The sequence below is a fragment of the Pan troglodytes genome, chromosome 13, assembly GCF_028858775.2.
Source record: "Pan troglodytes isolate AG18354 chromosome 13, NHGRI_mPanTro3-v2.0_pri, whole genome shotgun sequence".
NCBI classification, from domain to species: Eukaryota; Metazoa; Chordata; class Mammalia; order Primates; family Hominidae; genus Pan; species Pan troglodytes.
This window is the reverse complement of record NC_072411.2, coordinates 97,856,798-97,876,405: the sequence shown is the minus strand read 5'-3', so window position 1 is coordinate 97,876,405 and position 19,608 is coordinate 97,856,798. Positions and strand designations below refer to the sequence as shown.

Genomic DNA, 19,608 nt, shown 5'->3' with positions numbered 1-19,608 from the left:
ATAGGACTGTATGTTGAGATGTTAATATTTTCTATACCTCTTCTCTTCTCATTCTCAGGTTGTCTTTGTAGATGATGTCAATATGCCTGCTCGGGAGGTATATGGGGCTCAACCTCCCATTGAGTTACTTAGACAGTGGTTAGATCACTGGAACTGGTATGATCTAAAAGATTGTTCCATGATTAAACTAGTGGACATTCAGATCATGTGTGCTATGGGACCTCCAGGTACATTTTTTGAGTTTGTGATTACTAAGATGGAAAAATCTCCCTAGCAATAGCTAAAGAAATAACTGGAAAAAAAACCTCTTTTGAGTTGCAGTGTTTTGTGTATATGTTTTCTATGTGTATCTATTGTGACCTAACAGAGTGTATCACATGACCAACTCTATAAAGTGGGTGACCTTGGATGGGCTATGCACCCACCAACTCTTCCAAAACTTTTTTCTCCCACCTTCTGGAACTTTTTTCTCCCACCTTCTGAAACTTTTTTCTCCCACCTTCTGGAACTTTTTTCTCCCACCTTCTGAAACTTTTTTCTCCCACCTTCTGGAAGTCTTCCAAATCCTTTTTTCTCCCACCTTCTGGAATTTTTGCTCCCAATTTCCTGTTTCTGCCTTCTGAGAACTCACATCGTCCTGGGGCATCTCATCTTCCTCTGTGTCATTCCTTAATGCTTCAGTTGTATAGAATGGTCCCTGCTTCAGAAATCATCTTTATTCTACCCCAAATCAAGTCCCATTCAAGTCAGTCTCTGGATTTAAACAGGCTGCTGAGAAGAATTTAAGTAGGGAATGGCCAAAAGATCCTTTAAATTTTCCAAGATAAATTTATACTCAAAGGAATCTCTATGTAGAGGAAATTTGCTTTTTAATGCTGGGGTGTCTAAAATGGCTTGATTACTAACAAGAAATCTTTAACTGTTTTCTTCCTGACTATTTTCTTCAAGCCAGTATTCCATTTTTTAAAATGTTGCTTGTGTTGATGTACCACTTCAGGGAATCTCTCCGGTATTTGCTCCCTAACCCTGACCTTTATCTGACCTGTAATGCAGTTTGCTCTGAGTCAGTAATTGCTCTCAGCACATTCCCTGGGCCATTTTGAACACTTTCTGTTTGTTTGTTTTTGAGACAGGGTCTCACTCTGTTGCTTAGGTGGGGTGCAGTGGTGTGATCATAGCTCACGGCAGCCTCAAACTCCTGGGCTAAAGTGATCCTCCCACCTCAGCCTCCTGAGCAGCTAGGACTACAGGCATGCATCACCATGCATGGCTAATTTTGTTTCATATTTTGTGGAGACAAGGGCTTGGGGGCATATTATTATTATGCCCAGGCTGTTTTTTTTTTTTTTTAAATAAAAGACCATATTGCTCCTGGGTCTCAGACTTCAGTTCCACTTTGTCTCTCCCCCACCACCCCAAGCCAGGCATTTATACTCACATGTCCACTTTTCCCTGCCTCTTCAGGCATTGGTAAGAAAAGTATGCTGAAACCATGAGGTATCTTTTCCTTTCGGACCCCATGTCTGTTTTCTAAAAATATCACAATTCCGAACATTCTCTGGAAGGGTTGGAGACAGAGCTGGGGTAGATGATCTTACCATCTTTTCTTCTGCAACCCTTTCACCATCTCCTTAAACTCTTTTATATTTTCCAAAAGAAATGTATAAGCTCAAAGGAATCTTTCATTATTTTATGGAAAAATCCCCCAATTTTTAAAGATGCAAGCAGCCAGTGAAGTCACTATATGAACTGTATAGACTCGTCTTGGGTAAATTCGCTTCAAGATGTGGGGGAAGAATTTGGCTATATGTCATGGTTGTGCTGAATTCCAGCCTTGTGGGAAGTACCCTAAACTTTGGTCAGTCAGATTCACCAGAGTTACGTTAATATTGTATAATATTACATTTTAATATTGTATTGAGGATGTTTACCATTTACTGCTTTAAGCTGTAAACTGTGGAGAACATGGCCTGTGGCTTTTTCTGCGTGGTCTGATTTCCCTTAGTAATATAGTTTTGACCCAAGATTATGTCTAATTAGTTTAACTCATTCAGATAATTCACCTAGAAAAGTAACGTCTTGAATTTGAGGGAAAAATAGTTTTGATGTCAGGGTTATCCAAACAATTGATTACTCTTAACTTCATGTGCCGTGAATTTGTCCATCTTTCAAGTTACTTTAAACTATAGAATATTTGAGAAAATACTCTTGTATATACTAGTAACATTATTAAGAGTTATACTTTTTAATATTTAGGTGGTGGTCGAAATCCAGTAACTCCTCGATACATGCGACATTTCAATATTATAACAATCAATGAGTTTAGTGATAAATCCATGTATACAATCTTCTCTAGAATCTTAACTTGGCATTTAGAAATCTGGTAAGTAATCAAAAGTTTGTTTTTTTTTAATTAGGAGGTATAAAATATTTTAGAAACATATCAATATTAAGTAGCGTATTTCAAAGAACAAAAGCATTCCTAGATAAGGAAAAGTTAACAGACAACATCGTTTGCCTCTGTTCCTGCCACCTCCCAGTGTGGGAGCATAACACAAAGAGGTCTGACCATTCTGCTATATAATATGTTCACGTTTGAGTTATTATTTTGAATTTTCACCACTGAGTTCAATTACTGCTGGAAAGATGTACCAGGTTTATGCTGTGACTTTGATACCCTCTAGTAGAACTTGAGTTCTGCAGGGGTATTCGTGTCCAAGTCCGAGAAGTAATGCCTTGGAGCTGCCTAGCTGCAGAGATTGTGCTACTCCACAAGATGCAGAGATATCAGGGAGCCAAGCTGACCTGGGCAGGGGAAGTCTGTCTGTGTGCCCATGCCCATTCTCAAGAAATTGTCATTCCTTGCCTTATCCAGTGATGATGGAGTAATCACCTGGCTCCTAGACAAACCAGAAGTTAAATATAGGCAATCTTTCTAAATGAAAATTATTTCTCTACATTCTTTATACTCTTGTCTTGGCTCACTGTTTTACTTTCCTTTTTTTCTCTTTTCCTTATTTTTTTTACGTATTTTAATTTTCTTCCTTTTTTTCCTCTGAAAATACCTGTTTCACCAGTGTTCCTTATGGATTATATTTATATGCAGTTGAGAATGCCAGGGAATGAAAGAGGTCGGGAAATACTTGTCTAGTGGATTTGGGATTACATAATCTGGGTTCCTTGGCTGTCTCTTCTGTTCACTTACTTAAGTGATTTTAAGTCCATTAAACTGGCCCTGCCCATTTCACAGGGTTCTTTTGGACATAACATAAAATAGTACATGGAATATAGCTTTAAAAGGAGTAAAAATCTATTAGTATTATTATAGTAAGATATGGTAATTTTATAAATGAAATTGATTTAATCAAAATTAAAATTTTATGTTGGTCCTGCTAAATATCCTTTTTGTGTCGTAATTCTATAATTGCTAACATTTTCCTTTCTTTTTATTTAAAAAAATTTTAAGTTATAAATTTCCAGATGAATTTCTAGATTTGACCACACAAATCGTAAATGGCACAATGACTCTGTATAAAGAAGCAATGAAGAATCTCTTGCCTACTCCAGCTAAATCTCACTACTTGTTCAACCTCCGTGATTTCTCCCGTGTCATTCAAGGTGTTTGTTTGTCAAGACCAGAAACAACAGAAACCACAGAAGTGATTAAACGTCTTTGGGTTCATGAGGTAAATTTTCCTGTTATTGAAATGGGATTATGTGAGAAACAAAGATTTGCCATGCCAACAACTGGGTAAAAAGAATATTCTTCAATTTATATTGCTGAAATATATTCAGTTATTTGGCATTTTGAAGGCCAGTGTTCAGAAAAATTTTAAAAATATTTAACACTGAGATATTTTATGATGTTTAAAATGCTTTATCTCCCATATGCAGATTTAGGAAGTTCTGTTGATTTATAGAATATTTCAAAGTAGGTGTCACTTTGAGCCAGTTTCCCTTAAGTAGTTTAATCCTTGTTAGTTTGACTTCAAATAAATTTGAAATGGAACACTTTTTAAGGAGATGTTTTTATAAGAAGTGAATGTGTTTTTTTTTTTTTACATTACTTATTTGTATAGTATTACTAGATGCCAAAAGAATTGCAAAGCAAATTCTTGAGAGCATAGAAACTATATAAAAATGTATTTAAGCTCTCTTGGGAATAGGTATGTGGATGAGCATTTTCTTATAAGAAGTGGTAGAGGAGGCTCATGCCTGTAATCCCAGCACTTCAGGAGGCTGAGGCGGGAGAATTGCTTGAAGTTAGGAGTTTGAGGATGCAGTGAGCTATGATGGCACCACTGCACTTCAGCCTGGGTGATAGAGCAAGACCCTTATTTTAATTTTAATATGCAGTTAAGAAACATAGAACACGAGAATGTGCTACTGTGTTAAAACCATGTACTACAGAGATATAAATTTCAAAAGGTCTTTTAAAAATCCAGTTTCTCTGGACTTTTTAGATATACAGTTTGAATTCCTAAATCATCACACATTCAAATATATGTCCACGTGAAGATCCGTTCCACTTGCATGTTTTGGCCACAAGGTCTCCAAAAGTGATTCTTTGGAAAGGATGATGTAGAGATTCTTATAGCACTCCACAGCAGATTACCTAATTGCCTGAATGGGACCCACTTCCCAGGATATGGATGCAGGCTTGTGTTTGGGGGCCACATGGGTAATAGAAATGTACTGAGAGCTGGAGAGTGTGGGGGAAGTGAACAGGGAGGATGATGCTGAATTCATTCAAGGAGCATGCCTTAGTCCATTCAGGCTGTTATAAAACGTACCTAAACTGGGTGGCTTGTCAACAAACTGAAATTAATTTCTCACAGTTCTGGAGGCTGGAAAGTTCAAGATCAAGGCACTGGCAGATTTCATGTCTGGTAAGGGATTGTTTTCTAGTTATAGGTGGTGCCTTCTCACCATGTCCTCAAATGGTGGAAGGGGCAACGGGCTCTCTGGCCTCTTTTATAAAGGCACTAATTCCATTCATGAGGGTTCTGCTCCCATGACCTAATTACCTCCCAGAGTCTCCACTGCAATACTATCACCTTGGGGGTGAGGATTTCAACATATAAATTTAGGGGGAACATAAACATTGAAACCATAGCAGATTGCATTGCTGAAGGCAGCATTTTGTCGTGGGTGAATCTAACTCACGAGGAAGCATTTGGCATCCTCCACCTCAGTAACTTTGCCCTTGATATTCCTTCTGCCTAGAACACTCTTTCTCTGTTATCTGCAGGCTTGCCCACTTCCTTCCTTCAGATTTTTGCTGAAATACCCCCTTTTCATGCAAGCTCGCTTTGGGCCATCCCTACCCCCCTTGATTTTTTACTGCTTACCTTGCTTTGTTCTTCATAACATTGAACATCGCCTGACACCGTCTAAATTTGGGGCTTACTTATTGTCTTTACAATAATAGAAACGTTATGAGAATAGCAGTTATATTTATGTGCTGGTTTTCCCAGTGCCTGGCACACAGAAAACACTCAATAAATATTGGTGAATGAATGAGTGCATAAAGGGAGGAAGGCAGGCAGGCTTGCTACATATGACATGTTCTGTCACTTGAGATTATACATAACAGTGCTTTCTTCCAATCATGGGAATAGGTTGTTTGTGCTATTGTATATGTGTTAGACATAATTACTTTTAAGAGTTTTTTAGATTCTGTGCTGCTTTAGATGTCAGATTATTGAGTTTTGATAATGGTTGTTGAGCTCTTTGGGCATTTAGTGAGGTTTACTACTTCATATTTATACATACCTATATAAAACATAATGAATTTAGTCCTCAGCTCAAAACCTTGTATTAGCACCCTACTTCATTCAGAGGAATTTCGGATAAAAGTCCAGTGGCCCATGGGACCTGGGATGTGTTCCTCTTAGCCTGTTCCCCTCAGGCTGCCTCCTGCTCTCATCCTCATCCCCCTTTCACCAGCAGTACAGGCCTCCTGGCTATTCTCTTCTGCCTGCAATATTTCCCCCAGATATTGATGCTCTGGAATAGCTCCTTCCCTGCCTTTGATCAAATTCTTCTTTCTAGTTGAAGCTTTTTAATACCACAGCCTGACTCCCCTCCCCTATCCTAGTAGTTCCAGTCTTTCTTATCCTGTCCTATTTTACTTCTTTTCATAATATTTTCCAACGTCCAACATGTTGTAGAATTCATTCGTTATATGCATTGCTCATCTCCCTCAGATAGCAGGCAAGCCCCATGAGAGCAGAGATTTTCCTCTCTCTCTTTTTTTTTTTCTTACTGCAGTGCCAAGAAGGATGTTTGGTACATTATTCTCAACATCTTTAAAAATATGAGGTAATTGTGAGACAGTAGGTGGGAAGGGATCCCCCGAGAAACTCCAGCCAGCCAGTGCACTGGGGTGGAACCACAGAAGTTCATGCTGTTTGCAGTGGGGAGGAGCCTGGCCCCTCTTCTTCCTGGATGGAACCTGCGATTCAATCTGCAGGGTGGGAAGCACTCTAGAAGGGACGCTGGCCTTGTGGAGAGTCCCTGTTTCCCCCTTTTCTTCATTTTCACTCAATAAAACCTGTTTTACTCACCATTCAAATAGTCTGCGAGGCAAAATTTTCATGGCTGTGTAACAAGGACCCCACCTTTAGCTGAACTAAGGAAAAGTCCTGCAACAATTGAACTTAACACTAATTTGTGCTTTATTTCTGTTCACTCAGAAAATATTTCTTCAGGGTTTAATATATGTTAGAGACTACTTTACATGTCTTTTTCCTTTCCAGACATCATTATCATACTAGATAACCTTATATAATTTCACTAAATGGTTTCTAAGGTATAAAACTGACAACTCATTCCCTTTGGCTTCTCCATGGCTCTGAGACATTAGTTAATGCACGTATCACCTGGTTTGCTTGTTAAATACAGATATTCTGCAAAAACAAGACCCCCAAAATAGATGAATATGTTTCATCAAAATTAAAAAATTTTATGCTTCAAAAAACACCATCCAAAAAATGAAAAGACAATATATAGAATGGGATAAAATACCTGCAAATCATATAAACTGTTAAGTGTCTAGTACCCACAATACATAAAGAACTGTTATAACTCAACAATAAAAGACTAATAATGCAATTTAAAAGTGGGCAAAGGATTCAAAGACATCGCTCCAAAGGTGATATACAAATGGCCAATAAGGACATGATTAGTCATTAGGGAAATACAAATCAAAACTGCCATTAAGTACCTTTCACACTCAATAGGATGGCTGTAATAAAAAAGATGAATAATAGGCCAGGCGTGGTGGCTCACACCTGTAATCCCAGCACTTTGGGAGGCCGAGGCAGGCGGATCACGAGGTCAGGAGATCGAGACCATGGTGAAACCCTGTCTCTACTAAAAATACAAAAAATTAGCCGGGTGTGGTGGCGGGCACCTGTAGTCCCAGCTACTCAGAGAGGCTGAGGCAGGAGAATGGCGTGAACCCGGGAGGTGGAGCTTGCAGTGAGCCGAGATCGCACCACTGCACTCCAACCTGGGTGACAGAGCGAGACTCTGTCTCAAAAAAAAAAAAAAAAAAAAAAGATGAATAATAGAACAGTGTTGGTGAGCATGTGGAAGAATTGGAACCCTCATACATAGCTGGCAGTAATGTAATATAGAAAACAGTTTGGTAGGTTATCAAAAGGTTAAAACATAGGGTTACCATATGACCTAGCAGTTCCACTCCTAACTGTGGACCCAGAGGAACTGATACATGTCCATGCAAAAACTTGTACATGAATATTATTAGCAGAATTATTTATAATAGCCAAAAAGTAGAAACAACCCAAATATCCATCAGCTGATGAGTGGACAAACAAAATATTGTAAATACATACTGTGGAATTGTATTCAGTCCTAAAAAGAAATACTCATATATCCTACAACATAGATGAACCTGGAAACATTGTGCTAAGTTAAAAAGTCCATACACAAAAGGTCACCTATGATATGATTCATTTATATCATATATCCAGAATAAGCAAGTTAGTTCCATAGAGATAGTAAATAGATTAGTGTTGGCCAGGGCAGGTGGTAATGAGAAGTAGCTTCTATTGGGTACCAGGTTTCTTTTTGGGGTGATGATAAAGTTCTGGAGGGAGATAGTTGTGATGGTTGCACAACTTTGTGAATATTCTGATTTTGTATTCTTTTAAAGAATGAATTTTATGGTCCATGAATTATATCTCGATTTTAAAAGTCTGCAATCAAGACTTTGAGGTAAATAAATTCAAAGCACAAATTACAATATAAATATGCCAGAAATTATATCCTTTGCAACAATTTAGATTTATAATAGAAAGTTTTAAGTGTCAACTTTTTAAAATGTGAGAGGTGGTGATAGAATAATGGTTCCTTGTTGGGGAGGGAGGAAAGCAGGGATCAACAGGAGTGAGCATGAGGGAGCTTACTAAGGTGCTGGAAATGTTATATCTTGATCTTGGTGGTGGTTACATGGATGTGTAACTGTGTGCCAAAATTCTTTGAGCTGTACACTTAAGATTGTTGTACCTGTATTAGTCCATTTTCATGCTGCTGATAAAGACATACCCGAGACTGGGCAATTTACAAAAGAAAGAGGTTTATTGAACTTACAGTTCCACATGTCTAGTGATGCCTCACAATCATGGTGGAAGGTGAAAGGCATCTCTCACATGGTGGCAGACAGAAGAGAGATTGTGCAGGGAAACTCCCCTTTTTAAAACCATCAGGTCTCGTGAGACTTATTCACTATCACAAGAACAGCACGGGAAAGACCCACCCCATGATTCAATTGCCTCCCACCAGGTTCCTCCCACAACACGCGGGAATTCAAGATGAGATTTAGGTGGGAACACAGCCAAACCATATCTGTACCTTAAATAAGGAAAAAGAAAAAACAAAAAGAAACGGAAAGATATTCCCAGGAATCATCCTCTGTGTTTTTAAGTCAACAGATCCACTGTGGGGCCCAGGAATTTGCATTTTGAATAAGTACCTCAGATGATTTTAATGCAGATGTGTTGACTGTCTTTGAGAAATGCTGCTATAGGTTCTTGCTAAACTGCCAGCTAGATAATAATATACTTGTTTCATGCTTAGGCATTGATCCTGATACATGAAGTTGACTTAATTTAGGAATATTGTCTGAGATCTTAAGTACCTCAATTCAAAGATTGGCCATTGGCATGTATTGGGAAATTAGATTGTCTCACAGAGAAATAACTTTTGAACTGGTTGGAATATGAAGGAAGTTTAAATAATACCATTTGCTTATGCAGACACTATTAGTGAAAAAAAAAAAGGATAACACTATGAAATCATCAATTTGATAACAATACACTAAAACCATGATTCCTGAACACCATTAACCTTAATGCTAGGGCAATTTGCAGTAATTATCTATTTGAATTCTACAGTGTTTTCACATATTTTGTCATGTTACTTTTTCCCCAAATCTATGAGATTTGCGAGGTAGGTAATACTACTTCTATTTTATAGGTGAAGAAGTTGATGCAGACATTTTCAGTGATTTACTCAAAATGGTAGAGCAGAGTAAGGATCCAACGTTCCACTGACGAAATATGCATTATTTATAGCATATATGTATCAGTTGGCCATTAACAAAATAATACAGACTAAGTGGCTTAAACAACAGAAATTTATCTTCTCACGCTGGCTTGCTAAAGCCACCTTGTCTCTGTGTCCTCACATGGCCCTTCCTCTGTGCATATAAGGGCTGCCCAACAGAAACAAGAACCGGAGAGAGAGAGGGAGAGAGATAGAGAGGGAGAGAGCGCTTTAATGCCTCTTCCTCTCCTTATAAGGACACTATCCTATAAGATTAGGGCCCTACCCTTATGACTTCATTTAACCTTAATTGCCTCCTTAAAGGCCCTATCCCCAAATCCAGTCACATTGAGAATTATGGCTTCAACATAAGAATTTTGGGGGGACACAATTCAGTCCAAAATAGACTGTACCCCTGGGACACACTTCTTTAAGAAAACAGTTGCTACATGTAGCAAGCCTGATGTTTCTTGCAGTCCCATAACATGTGCATATAACCGGAGATTTATTTTAGTAGATTGCTCTCTGTAACGACTTAAAACAAAAATAATTAACAGATATCCCAAACAACTCTCCCTCTACCCAAGACATTTCCTGTTCTAGAAAATGTGCTTTTTGAAAAACAAAAACAAAAGCAAAAACTATTGATTTGTCAATAACTTTCAAAATGTTATCTATCTTAGAAAAAGGAAACATCACTGGAAAGGTGTTGGGTACCCCCTGGGTACTGGTGCCCAGCTCTGCTATCCACATCTGAGCAGCCAGCAAAGGCAGTCACTAACTTCTCAAGGCCTTAATTCTCTTAGCATCTCTACATCTGCTTCAGCTCCCACCCCCAAAATTACCTTTCATTGATGGATAACTGACTATAACCTTATTATTCTAAATATAGAGTTAAAATTAACATTTAAAATAACATTATTGTGAATCAGTCCTGATTATTTGGATATACTTTTAATAAAACCCACAGAAATTTTCTAATATTTTTATTACTTGAGATTAGCACAGATATAATAACACTTTCTTAAAAATCAGAAGAAAGTTTCTAAAGCTGCTTTCTAATTATTATACAGGTCCTTCGAGTGTATTATGACCGCCTTCTGGACAATACAGACAGAAGCTGGCTCATCAACTACATTCAAGAAATTTTGAGAAACTACATGTATGAAGATTTTCATGAGCTTTTTCAGCGTTTGGATTTTGATAATGATGGCATGGTGGAAGAAGATGACTTACGCAGCTTAATGTTTTGTGATTTCCATGATCCCAAGAGGGAGGATACCAACTACAGAGAAATCGCAGATGTGGATAATCTTCGAATGATAGTAGAAATTCACCTAGAAGAATACAACAATATAAGCAAAAAACCCATGAACCTTGTCTTGTTTCAATTTGCCATAGAGCACATCAGCAGAATTTCCAGGATCCTGAAGCAGCCTCGCAGCCATGCTCTCCTAGTAGGGGTTGGAGGGAGTGGAAGGCAGTCTGTCACCAGATTAGCTGCCCACATGGCTGATTATTCAGTTTTCCAAGTTGAAATCTCTAAGGGGTATGATACTACTGAATGGCATGAAGATTTAAAAGTGATCTTAAGGAAATGTGCGGAAGGTGAGATGCAGGGTGTCTTCCTGTTTACAGATACTCAAATTAAAAAAGAGTCTTTTCTGGAAGATGTCAATAATCTGCTAAATGCTGGGGAGATTCCAAATCTCTTTGCATTAGATGAGAAGCAAGAGATATGTGATAAGATGCGTCAGTTAGATCGCCAGCGGGATAAAACCAAGCAAACAGATGGCAGCCCCATAGCCCTTTTCAACATGTTTATTGATCGTTGCCGCAGCCAACTGCATGTGGTCCTTGCCATGAGTCCCATTGGAGATGCATTTCGGAATCGTCTTAGAAAGTTCCCTGCTCTTGTTAACTGCTGTACCATTGACTGGTTTCAGGTATTGTCATGTACATTTTAGATAGACTTCTAGAAATGTTGAATTTCCACTATCATCATGACTTATTTTATAGATTCCCAACCTGTAGTTTACCCCAAAATATTGTTTAGCAGAATCTTCTGATCAGTTATATCTTATGAAATTATAATTCAAGAAATTATAATAGAAAAGTATTTATTAAGAATATATGTGATCACTAACTTCAATATATTATAGGAAGTGTTATGATAAAATTGTGTATCAGAGTCCTGACAGGAAGCACAGAGCACCCTTGAACCCTTCACTGATGAAAGCATAATGAAGGAACTGTTCACAGAGGGGTAGGCAGGGTTAAGGGAACCAAGAGAGGATGTTGGAACACTCAGGAAGTGGTAGGTGGAGCAATAGCAGGAAGTGTTACTATAACCGTGTATGAAAGTCAGAGCTTAGAGCTGTGGATATAAGACTGCCCAACAGGAATAGGAACCAGAAACGTAGAACTCAGCTACGGCTGGAAAGGAAGGGAGGATCAAAATACCCCTATGTCTCACTTCTTCCACCCTGCCCCCAATCTCTTCCCATTAGCTAAACCCAAAGGAGTTAAGAGCGAGAAAGCCAGAGTGACCTTTTTTTCTGTGGACTTCAGTACTGGGAAGTACAGAGCAGAGCAGAAAAAGGCAGCGAATGGATGGGGGGTAGGGACGAGGGGTGGGGAAGGGGAGTAGCAAAGGAAGAGTAACTAGCTAGATGTGAATAGTAATTTAATTCTCCCTTCTGGCTTTAACAGCATATCACAATGCATTCTCTACCTGTGTGGTAAGAAATCTGTGGGCTGTGACTGAGATCCCGTGAGTGGGTTTTGACAGATAAGCATTTATGACCTTGGAAAGTTTACAGAACCTCTCTGTATCTCTACTTCGTGGTAAAATTAATTATTTCATGCAAACATTTATTGAATTCTGTTTTGCTTTGCAGCAAGTCTTAATCTAAAAGCTGGAGATGAAGCACATGAAATAGACAAGACCTCTGCTCTCCTTGAGCTTCTTGTCTACAGACAAATAAGCAAAACACAATTTCATCAGACAGGGTAGCAAATAGGGAGTAAATGCTTTGTTGTTGTGTTTGTTGTTTTGAGATGCAGTCTCACTCTTGTCACCCTGGCTGGAGTGCAGTGGTACAATCTTGGCTCACTGCAACCTCTGCCTCCCAGGTTCAAGCAATTCTTCTGCCTCAACCTCCCAAGTAGCTGGGATTACAGGCACCCACCACCATTCCTGGCTAATTTTTGTATTTTTAGTAGAGACGGGATTTCACCATGTTGGCCAGGCTGGTCTTGAACTCCTGACCTCAGGTGATCTGCCCGCCTCGGCCTCCCAAAGTGCTGGGATTACAGGTAAATACTTTTTAAATAAGGGACCAATTAAGGGTTTGAAGAGGAAACTGGAAAGACAAAAAAGTGTCAGTATTGAGATCTGAGCAGAGAGGATAAACTAGTGAAGTCAAGTGTCTAGACAGAAGGAAGGAGAGGGTGACAGAAAATCAGGGTGACAGGAGCACAGGAACTGTGGGGGGAGGTGGTATAACAGGTCAGAAATGTGGGAAGGGTCAAATCAGATAGAGATTGGCAAGTTGGTTCGGATTTTAAGAATTCTAGGAAGTCTTTGGTTATAAATTGGGGAGTGTGACATGAGCTGATTTATATTTTGAAAAGCTCACTCTTGCAGCTATGTAGAGAATGCAAGCAGTTTGGATGCTACTGGAATCTTCCAGGCAGATGATAGTGGAGGCTTGAATTGGGATGATTGAGGTAGACAAAGAAAGAAGAGAGGATTTGGAAGCTATTTCAGGAATAATGCCTACATCATTCTCAGGGAAATGTTAGGAGAATTAAATGAGATAATACCAGTAAAATGCATACAGAAATAGACATTCCATAAATTTAGTTCATTTGCCTTTCCTTTCTCCTGCAACACTCATGAACAATTTCTCTAATCTCAGAACAAACCACACACAGTGAATGTTATATGCACTAACTAGCTCCTGGCTCCCTCCCCTAAGTATGCAAGTCCTCGGGAAAGTTTCTTATGAAATTGTCTCTCCCACACCATCCCTCACACTATTCCCCTTCACCCCCAACATCCATAAGTTGTAAAGGGCTGCAGTAGTAGCAGATCCAGATTCGTAATCTTAATAAAATGCTAAAGCATTTATCTTACATTTAGTCATGGCCTGAAGATGCACTCCAGGCAGTTGCCTCACGATTCTTGGAAGAAATTGAAATGTCAGAGGAAATACGAGATGGCTGTATCGACATGTGTAAAAGCTTCCACACTTCTACTATAGATTTATCCAAATCTTTCTTTGTTGAACTTCAAAGATACAATTATGTGACTCCTACCTCTTACCTCGAATTAATCTCCACCTTCAAACTGTTGTTAGAAAAGAAAAGAAGGTAAAAATCAAATTTCATATTTCTAAGTAAGCTATGGCAATTAAAAATACTTGTGTGTGCAAAAATGACATAATATGATATAATGGAGATTTATTTCATAGAAATATACTGTAAGTTTTGTTACATCTTTAAATTATTTAATCCACAAACATTTTGAATTTAGGGAGGGGTCTTATCCTTCTCATATGGGCACATTGCCTAGCACATCATAGATGCATAATAACTCTTGGAAGAATGAAGATATTCCAACCAGAGCTGTGAATATTGAGTAAACACTAGTAGAGAGTGATTTTTCTCTGATAAATAATTAGGTAATAGTTAAACCCTCTCTTTGAATACTGAACAGCTGAGACTCTAGGGAGGGACAGCCACTCTCTAATAAACTCTCATTTGAAAACATCAATATAAACATGAGTAAACTTACCTGCTATAGAAAGTGTCAGTGTGAGTTTTTTTAATGTTCTGGAGGGTGACTTTTGTGTGCACAAAAGTTTATTCAAATATTTCTTTGGTTCCAAAAATTAAAATTCAGTATGTATATTACAAAATTTAAAAACATTATAACATTAAGGTAGAAAGTAGGAAGTTTGGAACATTTTAGTGGTTACCTTTAAAGGGGACCTTGGATTAATGTGTGGCTCCATTCAAAAGCTTGTTTAAATAAAATTTTTAATACATTATTTATATTTCCCTTTTAAGTTCTGATTTAACAAATCAAACATTACTAGATACTTAAATAATTTATAAGTCTAGTATTTTAAACATATACATATGGTAAGCCTTAAGTACTTTTAAATGTTTGAATATTATCTATAAATTAATATGATTTTTACTTAAAAGCACAAATGTAAATTTACTGCTCAGACACATGATTTATATTGAAAGCTCAAGCCTGATCCACGAATTGAACAGACCAAATTCTTTTAAAGATTAAAAAGAATACATAAAACAACAAATGTGCACAGATAATATAAAAATATTAATACTATGAGTTTGATTTTTATATATATTTCTATGGTTAATTCTAAATCTTCCTATGGCTAACCCACTATCTCAAGCATTTTGAAGGACCTTTTCTCATATTGGGCAGCATGCTACCTGGATATGGATATGACACTCCTCATCTGTATTCATAGTAACTATTGCTGTGCCCTCCCAACAGGACTGTCATAGTCACTGTGGTCTACAACCCTGTGTTTGAATCATACCTTTAGGAATTTTTCAACTACCTAGTGAAATCGGCAGTGCCCACCGTGGCTGCTGCATAGCTTGGCTGGAATTTATTATTTCTTTGGCTCTCGAGATAATTGTCTTTCTGTGTCGAGCTTATGATCTTTAACATAATGGAAACTTGCTTTTTTTCATATTTTCTTATCCAGGAGGATCAAAAGCTCTTGGAGATTGATTAAATTTTGGATATCACTCATGGCTTTTGTTTGACTCTGCACTCACAATAGTAAGGCCACCCTAACAAAAAAAAGGATTATAAAAACGAGAGGCAAACTTATAGGAAGAGTTTAAACTTACTGGTTATAAGTTTTAAAGTTACAAGGTTATAAGTTCAAACTTACAGGTTGAAAGTCATAGTTTTTAAGGTATTTTCAAATATTCTTATTTGCCCTTCAAATTTTCCTTTTTCAAATTTTTTCTTTTCAAAATTCCTTGCAAATGAAAAAAAAGATATTAAATTATCCTTTACCTCAACTAGAATTCCTACCCTGTGATTATTCTTCCCATAATAGCTAAAGCCTTCAGATCACGACAGCCAGGTAGTGCTGTAACCTAGAAGCAAGTTTTCAGGTTACTTGGAAGGAAATCTATGGTTAAGCTAGCAAAGCGTCACTTGGGATTAGCCACCATATTGAAACTGTCTCAGGCTGGCAGGAATGAGACCTTTCCTATGCTTGTTGCACAAGGTTTCAGCTGAAACCAAACTCACAGATAATACAGGCCATACATTCGGTCCCCTCTGTTCCCATTACTTTCTAATATTTTGCACACTCAGGGAATTTGACATGTGACAAAAATGTAGCATGCTCTCACTTATGAATTTTTTTAAAACAAAAATTATAATCCTTTCAGTGTTCTCCAGGTTACCTTTTCCAGCTCAAGCCAGTTCCTTACTACTACAGTCTGTTTTTTGAAGGGGATTTTAAAAACATGTCATTTTTTTACTTGGAGACATTATGGTATATCAAGTATTTTAAAATGAAATTATAAAGAAGAGTTTTCTCTATAGAGACATATATATATATTTGCAGATAAATGCAGATTAAATTTTTGACTACATTAAAATATTAAACTTTTAAAATATGCTAAAATATTACATTATTTCTAATCATTTGTTATTACTTTATAATCATTTTGCACCAAACAGGGTATTGAGCTTTATGATCTGCTCTATTTGTTACTTTTTCTTTAATAAAACAAATCTCTGTTTCAAGATGTATAATACATGTTAAAATCATTTTTTCACATTTGGAAACATTCAAAATAATATATTTTGAGCACTGAAGTGCGTTTAAAATAAGTGATCATAAAAAGGTTTAAAGCAGCAGTAGTGTTGCTGGGATCAACTTACCAACTTTAGAGGTACATCATTCATTTTGATACAGGAGACTCCTTGCCTCATCGCCAGTGTATTTATTCTTTTGAATTTCTGTTGTATGCGTTGATAACATATAGGTACTGAAAACACAAAAATGAATAAAACACGCTGTCTGCTCTTAACTGTGCACAAATCCGACATTCTAGGTTTCATGTTTTGACATATTGTCATTTATATGAAAATCTTTTAGACCACTCCGTAGTTATGTCTTGAAAAAGCCTAGAAAGCTCAGAAACACTGAAGTTTTTCCTTCATGTAGGATACAGAGCCTCGTGATTAACTTTGTTTTATCTATTTCCTTCCAGTGAAGTAATGAAAATGAAAAAGAGATATGAAGTGGGTTTGGAGAAACTGGATTCTGCTTCATCTCAAGTAGCCACAATGCAGATGGAGTTGGAGGCACTACATCCTCAATTAAAAGTTGCTAGCAAAGAGGTTGATGAAATGATGATAATGATTGAGAAAGAGTCTGTAGAAGTTGCCAAAACTGAAAAAATAGTGAAAGCTGATGAAACAATAGCGAACGAACAAGCTATGGCTTCCAAAGCCATCAAAGATGAGTGTGATGCTGACCTGGCAGGTGCCTTGCCAATATTAGAGTCAGCACTGGCCGCCCTTGATACTCTTACTGCACAGGTAAGAGCTTCGCCATACACTTTCTAGGACACATGTCATCATAGCCCAAGAAAGAAATTAGCATTGTGTTCTAGTCTAGTTTGTCTCTCCGAATTAGCCTGAAATTTTAATGAAGCTGAAATCATTTTGCAATTGGCAAAAGAATTCCCTAATTGACTTGAAAAAGAAATGCATGTGCATGCAAAAACACCTTTGAAATGGAAGAAAGCGGCCAGATGTTATAGCCTACCATAAAGCAACAGTTATTTCAAGAACTTTATACATCTTTGCACTGCAGTAATCAACAAAGACATAAGCTTTGAGATTATATTTTGATTCTAAGGGGTACCTTTTTCATATTTAGACACACTTGTCATTGGAATACATCTTATAGAGCATGTGATAAAGTATTAATTTTGCCAGTGATTTTTTTTGGGGGGGATACATAAAATAATAATGTGTTTTATAATAATTTATTTTACAATAGCAATGTCTTAGATTTCATGAGGTGTATTAAAAGTTAAGATGTGAAAGGGGAATATTTTAATTTAGAAAGATGAAGATAGATTTTTAAAATAAATAGTGCAGAGAATTTTGGCTAAACCTTTGGGTGGGACTCAGGAGGAAAGTGTAAGTGCAGTTCTATTACTGTCACCATTTCTACCCAGTGAACACAGTGAGTTTCTGTATGCTTAGTTTGAAAATAGGAACCACTTACAATTACTGTATAAACAAACATGTCTTTTAAAATAATTAACGTTGTTATTTCAAGGATATTACAGTGGTAAAATCCATGAAGAGTCCTCCTGCTGGTGTCAAGCTTGTTATGGAAGCTATATGCATCTTGAAAGGAATCAAAGCTGACAAAATCCCTGACCCAACAGGTTCAGGGAAAAAAATTGAGGATTTCTGGGGCCCAGCTAAGAGACTTCTTGGTGACATGAGGTTTCTACAGTCACTTCATGAATATGACAAGGACAATATTCCTCCAGCTTATATGAATATCATAAGAAAAAATTATATTCCAAATCCAGATTTTGTACCAGAAAAAATCAGAAATGCTTCTACAGCGGCCGAAGGTCTGTGCAAATGGGTCATAGCAATGGATTCATATGATAAGTAAGTGCTGATAAAAAGAAATCCAGCTGGTATGTTCTGTCTTCACTTCTGGTCAGTTAGAAAATATACAATTTAAAAGTTATGTAAGTGAGAGGCTCCTTGGAAAATCCTGTCTGAATTTGCTTTGTGTTTGCATATTTACTGGAGGCAAGATTATGCCAACTAGTAGTATAATACAGTGGTTCTTAAACTTTTTGGACTCAGGAACTGTTTATACTCTTAGAAAGTATTGAAGACCCCAATAAGATTTTGTTTATTTACCATATTAGAAATTAAAATGGAAAAATTTTAAAAATGTTTATTAATTCATTTTAAAAAGCAATAAAAATGTTACATGTTAATACAAGTGATTTATTTTTATTTTTTATAAATTTACATGTTTTTCTTTTAAAAATAGAAAAAAATAATGATGAGAAAAGTGGTATTTTATTATACCTTTACAAGTCTCTTTAATGTGTGGTTTAATGTGAGATAGCCAGACACCAAAATCTGCTTCTTCATTCATTCTGTTGCAATATGTTGTTTTAATTAAAGTATATTAAAAAAAAATCCACCATCACACAGAGGTTTAGTTGGACGAGGGAAGACCTCGTGAGCTCCCCAAAGGAGCAAGTGTCGTCAGGATCCCCAGGGGTCCTTGGACCACACTTTAAAAACCACTGGCATAATGTATTCTTGTGAAATAAGGAGCCTTTTTTGGTGATTATATGAGAACTAGTTATATCATATGCAAAACAGGGTAATTATTATTTTTTCAAAAAACAACTGTCATAGGATGTTTTTCAAACTCATATCCAATTTTAATCATTCTATATATATAGTAGTGCTATATATGTTTCAGACCATGATATTAGTTAATGATTAATTTAATGTTTGTTAGATAACATGACTGACTCCATTTTCCAGATACTAGGGAGAGAATTTAGATCCATCCTTTTTCCTATATAATTCCTTTTATTACCACATACGTATTTATAGGATAACTGTTTTTGGTTGATGTATTCTAGGATTTTTTTAAGTAAAATGACAAAGATAAAAGATACCTCACTTTCTCATGAAAACTAACCTTTAACCAATTAGGCTTCTAATAACATTGTAATATTCTACATGACTATCCTACTCTCCTTTTGGAAAGTTATCAAAATTCATACTGGCAAAATGTTTTTTGTATATTTGATGTCTATTTTAATAAAAGGCCGTTTCTTGTGTCCAGGATCAAGTTTGGATGATTGTTAGATGAAACAGGAAATATGGAAATCGGTTTAGATTTTTGCATAAAGAAGTGTTTTCAGTTATAGTAAGGGTATTAGAAAAGT

The 19,608-nt window shown here is 36.9% G+C and overlaps 1 protein-coding gene across 10 annotated transcripts in view; it reads left to right on the top strand.

Annotated features, from left to right (window-relative positions):
• The window catches only part of DNAH7 (dynein axonemal heavy chain 7), a 393,327-nt gene that overhangs the window by 257,260 nt on the left and 116,459 nt on the right, over positions 1-19,608 (top strand). For all 10 annotated transcript variants that reach the window (XM_054679168.2, XM_054679169.2, XM_054679172.2 and 7 more), the window contains 7 exons: positions 59-227; positions 2,257-2,383; positions 3,467-3,686; positions 10,647-11,519; positions 13,721-13,950; positions 16,864-17,194; positions 17,946-18,292. In XM_054679168.2, the coding sequence (XP_054535143.1) occupies positions 59-227; positions 2,257-2,383; positions 3,467-3,686; positions 10,647-11,519; positions 13,721-13,950; positions 16,864-17,194; positions 17,946-18,292 (2,297 nt within the window). The remainder of the gene's footprint in view (positions 1-58; positions 228-2,256; positions 2,384-3,466; positions 3,687-10,646; positions 11,520-13,720; positions 13,951-16,863; positions 17,195-17,945; positions 18,293-19,608) is intronic.